The 10,178-nt window shown below is 33.3% G+C and overlaps 1 protein-coding gene across 1 annotated transcript; it reads right to left on the bottom strand.

The window, feature by feature from the left end:
- Window positions 1–240: 240 nt before the first annotated feature.
- Window positions 241–1,506, bottom strand: LOC149960351 (uncharacterized). The gene has a single exon (XM_090167462.1). It carries the CDS (start codon window positions 1,504–1,506, stop codon window positions 241–243), a length of 1,266 nt encoding a protein of 421 aa, XP_090023588.1.
- Window positions 1,507–10,178: the final 8,672 nt, after the last annotated feature.

Here is a 10,178-nt window from a genome sequence, read left to right as displayed (position 1 = left end):
GCGTGCAAATACAATTTAAATCCTCCTCCAAATCACAAACAATAACTTCTTTTAAAATTTTAATTTCATCACTACTGTATAAGAAGTTTTCATTTGGTAACCCACAACAATTGTTTTGAAAAAAGCAACTCCTCAGCAAGTGATACCGACACATGCTAAGGGCAATATTTTTAAAGGACCCCCATTTTCTTCCTTTGAAAACATTGAACGAAGCTTCGAACCGCATACACCATTGGTGTCTCAGTGGCCCAAAAAAAGGAGTTGTCGAGGAAAATGTACTAAATAATGAAATTTAGGCGTTAATTTTACATAAGGGTATTCATATATGAAGTTTTCGTGATGAATTTTTATGGCTTCAGCTAACTGGTTAGCACTATTTTCTATAGCAAAAGGGGATGTACCTAAAAATGCAATTTCAATCAAAAGATTGAAATTCAACAGTTTAGTGTTATCAAAAGGTACTTTTTGAGCTAAGATGAAAGGTAAAATACTCAAAATTGTCAAACATGCAGAAGCAGAAAGAGAAATGGTTCCTTTTTCAGAAAATGCCTGCACATCTATCGTAGTTGGTTTACTGTTGATTTCAAGGTAGCTGTAATCAAAAAGCTCCACCTGAGAATTGAACCAGGATAGTGTGAAAAACTTTTCAATGTAAATGAAATTATGTAGCATAACTTTAAGTTCTACCAAAATGACACCCTCCAATAAAACATGCATAGGATCATGCACAGCAATATCTAACGAAATATCTTCAATCATGAACAGTGGGCTCAAATTATTTATGCCAAACTTTGAGCTCCATTCTTGTTTAGCTGATTTGGAAACTATTTCTTCTAAAATTGAACAGTTTTCTAAATGGTTCTCAGTCGTGCGCAAAGTAAATTCCGATTCATTAAAGTTCTCAAATATTTGTGGCCTTTCTCCTTCACAGCTACTACATGGTTTTCTAGCGAATGCCACCACTTCTTTTGTACCCCATAATTGGCCCAGTGCGGGTGTATCTGCTAGAGTCCCAATCAATAAACCAGTAAATATTTTACCATCATTAAACAGATCTAACCCCTTTTTCAAGTTATTTAATGCTTCAATAAATTCAGTTAAAATTTGTTTCATACCGAACTGCTTAACATCTGATGATTTTGCTATAGCAAGAAGTTGTTTCGTATGTAAACGAGATCTAAATTGAGGTGGAATATTAGCCAGTTCGTACGAAAAAACAATCAGTTTATGAACTTTCCTGTGTACACCAATGGGATTAACGGTCTCAATGTCATCCACATGAAGAATAATTTGAAGGCATGGGGATACGAGACAATGTTCTTTATAAAAGGAACCATCACACCAATCTCTAAGAACCAAATCTTCACTTGCGTGAGTGTTAAAAACCCAAAAATTAACATCAGGTGTTTTAATAAGATCTTTCAAATTTTCCAAAAATGGTATAGTGTACCCATAAAAAGATTTTTGAGCAATTTTCCCTTTCACTTTTTTAAGTTTTTTACCCATATAGATAGGATTAATATCCAACAGGTTGAAATTTCCTTTAAAAAACTTAATTCTCTTTTTGTCATAGTGAATCATAAACCTCACTGTTAATATCCATGTTACAATTATTGCGTTCAATTACAATGCCTATTTCTTTTCTCAGTAAACCCCCAACTTCATTTTGTAAATACTGTATTTCTAAAGCTATACTATTTATAGCACTTTTACTCATGCCATGTTTGGCTTCTAGTTTGAGGAAAAACTGTCCCAAAGATAGGGCAAGAGAACGTTGCTTCTCTTCTTCATTTTCCAATTCAATGTTTTCAAAGTAGGGAAAATTAAATTCACTATCCTCGTCAATATTATCAGGAGGCACAATTAGGTTAGGAACATTTGGTTGTGGGTTAGTCAGATTTCTGTGCTGCCTACTACAATGCACTCTAAAAGCCGCATAGCTTGTTCTTTTGTAAGGGCAACTTTTGCAGGACATAGTAAATGAACCTTCATTTCTGTGAAGTGATAAAATATGCTTGTTATACGAGTCAATATCAGTACACACAAAACTACACATTTCACATCGAAATACACTTGGGTCTTGCATTTTTAAATTTTAGATTTTCTTATTTGGCAAGTAAAATCTATAGGGCAACAAATACCATTTCTACAATAACAAAATCCTGATTAAAAATGAATTGCAATTCTACATTGACCACCAGATAGTAAAACCACATAAATCTATACCAAGGTTTAACGAAATTAGCTGACGCATTAACATGTGAATAGGCTTTGTATGCAATTAGAATCATACCCGCTATTAAATATGAAAATAAAAATGTGCAATATTTACAAACAATTACGACCAATCTTCCATTAAAAACAATCACTGAATGCTAATAAATAATACCAATCGCAATATTACGAACTTAACAAAAATTTACAAAACGTAGGAGACTATCTTTATGATCGCGCATTTCGCGGCAAGAATGTACCTCTGACCTTAACCACGACCAACTTCGACGAGCAGTCGAAATTGGTTGTACCTTGACGCACTGTTTTAACGAAATTGAGGCGCAAAATTTAAAAGTTTGATTCCTAACGAAATAAAACGGATTGAACTGCTAATTGTTTAGTATTAAAACGACTTTACTCACCCTTATATAGTACTGATGTAAATTAATAATATATATAAAGTGTAGAATGTTAATAGGGTAATAGGCCTTACTATGGCTTTACAATAAAACCAGTTCAGTTATTCCACAAAGAGGAATAACAATGAGATTACCCAGAAAAGCAAGCTATATTTTTAGTTCTTGTCTCATGATTTAAGGAGGAAATTTTAAGATTAGTGATCTACCTTTTCTACAATTAATAAAGGGAAGTAAAAGGAGAGCGGGTTTTATTGAAGCGCCTATTCGAAACGTTTTTCCAAGTCACGAGATTCGAGAAATCGCTTTGCAATTATTTTTAAAAATGTGGATGAAATTTGATTTGAATCAGTGGCTCCGACAGAGAATTACCAAGGAAATTATGTTTCAATGAACACACCACTTATAAAGAGTCAAATTGACTGTGCAAATCAGCGGAAAAAAAAGTAAAAAATAAAAGTATCAATTGGTTTGGGGGGGCATGGAGGCCACCCTGGATTTGATCTATCCGAACATAACTGAGGGAAAGTGCGCAAACAATTAATTTTAGGTCAGTAGCGTAGCCAGAAATTCACCAAGGGGGTCCAAGTATGTTAATATTAAGAGGGGGTCGGAAATTTAGTACAGTCAAAGATAGAACTTCCCTTGTCTACGCCACTGTTTTACGTTGTTGTGCCCCTTGTGAAAATTGACCGTCATCAAAATGAAAGTGCGGATGAACAAATTAAACATAAAAATTTTATTACAGCTGTTAGTTTAATTTAATTGAAATTATATAAACTACAATATAATATTGTAATGAAAAATATGCTAAAACAAATTAAACAATTTAGTTTAGAAAACATAGTTAATATTTATTAAACAAATTACAGGTTAAACTGCTTCACTATTCCGTAATATCATAAAGAATGAACTTTTAAGTGTTTCACAGATGTTCCAATTCCATGGATGGTCCATAGATGTTCAATAGACGTTCCATAGATGTTTCATGTCCATCAGACGTTCGTGGAACATATAGATAACATCTGGAACATCTGTGGAACAATTCAACTTTTGTGAAGAACATTAAAGTAACGTATAAGGAACGCCTGTAAAACATCTGCAAACAGTCAATGTGTTCACCAGGTGTTCTTATGTGCTCTCTAGGTGTAAAAAAGATTTGCAGTGTAGCAACTGCGAACGCAGAGATCTCAAGAAACTGCGTACGCAGTGATTATACTTTGCACCGAAAATGCGAACGCGTTCGCAGGCCTGACAGACCCACAGACCCACAGACCCACAGACAGACACGGTCGTTGTATAACCACTCCTAGGGGACTTTGTCCACTCGGAGAGGTAAAAAATTACCAAAACAAGAATATTACACTTAACTAATTTTATCTAGCCCGTATTTAACAATAGCTTGAGAGCTTCAGCATTAGCTGCATTTTCAACACTATCCGTTGGTTCATTGAATTCACTGAAATGTGATTCTGATGTTACAGTTGAGCTCAAGTGCGTACCAGAAAGTTGTTTTCGGCCCTTTAAACGCGTCTTAGAATATTTCAACCAATCTTTAATTGCAGCTGCAATTAAAAACTCATCTGCTTTGTTAAAGCAATCATTCGACCGCACTGCAGCTATAAGAAAAGAACTTAAACTTTAAGATTAGAAATATAGTTGATTAAAATTACCTATAACAACATCTTTAAGAATTAGTGTTTTAAAAGCAATTTTGTTTGCAATCCCAGATTAACAGTCATCAAAGACGCCATAATTTTTCTGGTGCAATCTGCCAACGATTTACCACCGAGACCACTCATATATGATATCTGATTAATGAATGAGAGACGTTTAAGAAAATAGGATTAAGTAATCCATGTAAATTTTATTAAAATGGCTTTTTTTCATCTGAATCAGCAAACTTCTCAATACTCTGCAACTCCTCAATTGTACTTGCCGGAATTTGGAGCTCAAGTTGTTCAATATCCAATTTACAAGACTTTCATTGATCAATAACAAGTTTGTTTAATAATCTTGAATTCAGATCAACTTGACGTTTAAGATACTATTGGTTTTTCAATAGTTTCTCTAACACTATTTAGCAGGAGAAAAATAAATGAAAAGAAAAAAACATTTCACAATTATACAACAGGATGATTTATTCTTTATCAAGTAATACTATTTATGTCAAGCAGGAGCTGCGCCATTAGATTTTTAGGTGTAGCCCCCTGTTCCTCAATTGTGAGCCCCTATTAATTTGGTCTTAACGTTTTTGCCAAGTTTTATTTATAAAATTTAAATGCAGTATTTATTTTAATGTCTGGTAAATTATTTTGTTATTTGTATATTATTGTGGTTTTAAGACTATTACACTATTAATAATAATATTAGCTAGGCTAACATTCTGCCACGCGAGCTATTCAAAGGCTCTATACACTCGACCTCAACCATTTTATGGCAAGGGAAAACCAAAGATCTGGTGGCAGGGGACCCCTTTAGCCAGTGGGGAGAAAACCTGCAAACTCTTCACAGGAGTGGTTCTAAATTTTCACCTAATGCCACAAGCTACCTCCTACACTTACTATTTTTTAACCTAAACTATTTTTAAAGAAAGGGGAAACCAAAGACCTTAGGGGGTACACCCCGTTAGCCAGTGGGGAGAGAACCTCTAGGCATCAGTTGTTCCGGATCAGTGCCACAAGCACAGATTGAACCCATCTTCTCTCACTGCAAGGAAAGAGTGCTAACCAATCTGACACCCCCCAATAAACAATTATCAAATATTTTATTTCAAATTTGAGGCACTAATTCGAACTGTGGGCCCTAAGTGAAAAACTTATTTTATAGCCTATTTAGGCTCCCCTAACACGCTATTCCTGCTGTCAACACAAGAAGAACTGAAGAAAATAGGAAATAATGAGGTTCTTGAAATGTTTTTAGATAAAAGGGGCGCTGCACAATATAAGGGGGCTTAATAGCCTTTAATTTAATACGCCGCATAACAGCGCATGCAAATAAAAGCCAAACAATCGCTTGCGCGCTCTCGTGCTCTGTAATAAAACCAAGGTTGGTTAGTCCCCTTATGTTGTGAAGCGCCCCTTTTTATCAAAAAAACATTTAAAGAACCTCATTCGCTAGGTGTTAAATCTGCAAAAAAGGATTACTTCCTCCGGGATTTAAATTTTTCTCAGTATAAATTTCTATCTTGGTCACAAATACACGATTTTGATTGACTCTTAAAATACTGTATTAAAAGCTCACTTTTTGTACATTCCCTCATATTTTGAAGAAAAAAGGCTTCGATTATTATTTAACTGTAAAATAGTATACCTATATATATGTACCTTTCATAATATCTACAGAGTTTCTTGAAGAGACTGAAGGATAAGCGGCAGAAATAGGGGTCTTCGTAACTATATTTAAAATTTCTAAATTATTAGACTGTCCCTCACCAAAACTAAATTATTATTATATTACCAGTTAGAGTGAACAATTTAGTCGTAGAGGAGCCTCCAGGATTTGAAAATTCATCAGAATGCACTAGTTTGATAGATTTTTTAACCCCTATCAATATTAATTTAAAATATTTAATAATTTATAGTTAGAAAATTCATACCAAATAAATCAGTCTTCTCTGGGCTAAGTCTAGCTTCATTATTGCACGAATCAGAATCAATTCCATTGAAATCATTAGAACCAACCACATGGTCCGAATCTAAGAAATAGCTAACATAAATAGATGCTGGGAAAAGATGTCACTTTATTTTTTACCAATTTCTTTGTTTCTAGCTGGAGGTGAATTCTGATAAATATTTTGAAAAGATTGGTTTGGTTTCAATCCTGAGTTGCTGTTATTGTCTAATATAACAGTTATTACATTGTAGTAAAAAAATAACATTTTGCTTCAATTAAATAAATTCATATTTGTGTTCGGTGAAGCTGATATAATAAGATCTAATATTTGTTCCGTTGTAAGATCTCTGCTAATGTAATGTGCAGATATCACATGTCACCAATGAAAATAACATTTATTAGTTAAACTTTAAAAAAATAGACTTGACTGACTGTCAGTACTAGGTGTGACAAAAGGCCTATAATAGCAAGAAATTACTGGAGACCAAAGACAACTTTAAATAAAATACTACCTAGCTAGGTATCAAATTCTATAAAAATAATACGTATTATAAAATTCAGCATGCAAAATTTGGATTTTCTCTTACTAGATAAATAATAGAATACTGTTCATCTAAATATGGTTCATCATACATTTAATATTAAAAAATACACGAACATATAGTTGGGAAAACAGGTACTTTAGGAGGATCTTTTCTCGGTGTGGTCTTCTTGGGTGATTTATATAATCGTTTTTTTGGACGTTTTTGTTTGTCTATTTAAAAGTTTGTAATAATGAAGCAATTATAGTCTTATACTAGATGTTCGTGTAAAACATGTACCATTATCACTAGAATCCCCATCTGATAGCTCTTGACCATATCGCTCTGGGTGTTTATGCTTTCTCTTCTTCCCGCTGTCAAAATGTTCACTTTCTGTACCAGCATCTGACTGATTCTCAAAAATCTTGAGCTTGTCTTTGGAAATTTTGAAGTCATCTGGAAATAATTGAGCATTATTGCTTAACTAGGTTTTGGCTTATGATTAACAATTTTTTTGGGATAGTGCAGTTCATTTAGACTAAAGTTCGCAAAAAATGTAGTAGTAGGTTTGACTTTTTTATGTTGTTAGGTTCAGTCCCAGTAGTAAATAATCAATTTTGCAACTTCCAAATCCCTGTGCTACCGCCAAGGGTCGCCAAAATTTTTTTCCAAATATTATTAGTAAATGTTGGTTTCCCATAGGGAAAAAATTCTTTTGGAAGTCACATATCACAAAACTATACTCTAAGAAATAACTATAAATCCACATTACATTAATTTCACTGTCAATTTTAAATTTACATGAAGGTAGAATGTTTTGACATTTAAATTAACGGTTGAACTATTCTGGGATTTATAGCGGTCAAATTAGTGTTATGTCCCTTAATGGTAACCTGACATTTTATTAATGGTTGAGCTAATCTTGGAAGGTTTATGGTTAAATTAACGGTCAAGTTAGTGCTATGCTCCTTAAGAGTAACCTGATATTTAAAATACTGGTTTAACTAAAAAAATTTACCGTTAAAATAAGGGCAATAATAATTCTTTTTGCTGTGAAGCAGATTACTAATTCGTATCTCTACACTGTAAACAGAAAAAGCAGCCTTAAAGGTACTATTCATCCTTTATCATCTGGGTCCTTCCAAAAAATACCAAATTTCTGGGGTAATTTTTAAAACTATATGAAATTTTTAGTGTCCATTGTAAAACCAAAATAATTTCTAGGGCCCAACAGGATGATTTCCAGTACCCGTAGTGATATCTTGGTTCGTTTCAATGATTATTTGTCTATGGCTCGCAAAGAGGTCTAATTATCTTAGTGCCCATAGCAAAATTCTACATGTCTGGGACCTGAAATAGGCCCCAATGATTTCTAGGAACTTAGACAAGGTTCTATGATGTTTGGGACTGGAATCGAAGATCAATGATGTCTAGGGTCAATTAAGAAGGCCTAATATTTATTTGGCCCACTATGAAGTTTAATTTAACTTTTTTAATGTGTAGGATTTAATTTATTGTTTACTTCTGTTTACTAAGGATTCATAGGGCCCATTGGGAGAATAGATATAGTCTAGGGTCCCAGTTTCAAGTTGGATTAGGTTTTCTGTTATATTTACAGTAATTTCTTAGAATGTAATATTAAGATACTTTGAAATAATATTTGACTTATCCTACATTGGCTTATCGAAAGGCCTATCATTCTTTCCGAGCTTTGACTATTTTTGATTTGGTTTTTCCTCAATTTAAGGATTTCTCAAGCAATTATAAATCCTTTTAAAATTCTCAAAATAGTTTTATATTGCAGCATATGTAACATACTAATCATAAATATGCCTTTATATAACTTATCTGCATTAAAAATTGGAATGAGGCCTTGTTGCACAGCCACCAAAGAAATCACGAACGAACTACGCGAAAAACTGGTTTTAACTTCCTTCCCTCCCCCCAAGACCTAGTTTGGATGACTAAAAAGCCGTCATCAATTGGAAAGTGACGTCATTTACGTCATATCCTTTGAAACAATGTCTCATTGAGAAAACATTCTTTCTAGCACAATTATGAGTAATTATGTTACATATGATTGCAGTAAATCGGGAAAAAAAACAGCATACCAGTTTCATAGAAAGTCCTTCTAATCGTATACACCTGCCATCTTGCATTCGGTTTTTCATTGTTTATTAATGCCTTTATAAGCGTCTTTAGTAACCGGATTATTCCATGATGAGCGAATGAGGCCAATTTCTTTTTCACCTGAATTTGACAACTCATGAAATTCTACAACCATGAATTGTTTCTAAAAAAAAGTTGAATAATTATATAGAAATTATTAAGTATTTAGTTCTATACCATACCCAAACAGTGAAAATGATGATTTTTGAAATTAAATTATTATTAACTTTCTTTAAGTAGAAGGGTACTGCTTTCATATTGTTATCTTCGTTATTTGTATACAGATCATAAAAAACATTTCAACCATTATCAGAAGTAAATCAACTTAAGTCATTGTAGTGGGCCAAAGTTTTAAAATGTATTTTCCTTAACGTAAGGAGATGAAAATTCCACCTTTTTCATTTTCCACCAAACAATTCACTAGGGAAGTGAGGACTGCATTTATATGCAATAAACTAGTAACTACTAGTCGCAAGATGGCTATAGTGAAGCTTTTAAGACGTGAAACTTGAAAACGTTGGAAAATGCACTGATGCTTTGGTTTATTTACTTTTGTCATTATCTACATTAACTTGGACAAAAAGTACTTGGCACATATGAGAAGAAATTATAATTAATTGAATCTGCGTGATTAGTAAAAATTATGCAAACCAATATATTCTGTAATTTCATTTGATATAGAGTCGATATGTATAATGTTAAAATGTATGCAATAATGGAATAGAGATTCCAGATGCATTTGAGCTTGGTAAAAAATAGCATTTTTGTGAAACCATTTCTAAAGGCCACGATCACAAGCTGGAAAGTCTAGAGACTTTAAAAATGCCTAATTTGGAAGAATAGCAAGGATAGGTATATGCGTTAGAAAGTTCTTTAAAGTATCTCCCAATGAAGAAAAAATTATAACGATTTTTTATTATATTCTCAATTAAAATTATAGTGTTATCACGCATTTTGCCGCAATTATCACCGCTCTTTAGAGAAAAAGTGAAGCCATGAAATATTAATTTTCTATACTGGACACCACGAAGATTTTCCAGCATTGGCCCCATTTTGTGTTCCATTTTTGGGATCCTACACAGTTGCTGGTTAGTTTCCAAATTAAATTGTTCTAATTCTGTTAAGCGATTTATGACTTGTTGTAGCGGTTTGTGTGGACTTCGAACTAGTCTTTTTAACTTTCCCAAATATGACTCGAAAGGAAATGACGAGAAATTGTCTAAGCTGCCATATATTCTAGCAT

This window comes from Leiobunum rupestre, chromosome 2 (genome assembly GCF_980474605.1).
Source record: "Leiobunum rupestre chromosome 2, qqLeiRupe1.1.hap1, whole genome shotgun sequence".
Taxonomy (NCBI): Eukaryota; Metazoa; Arthropoda; class Arachnida; order Opiliones; family Sclerosomatidae; genus Leiobunum; species Leiobunum rupestre.
This window is presented reverse-complemented; position numbering and strand designations above follow the sequence as displayed.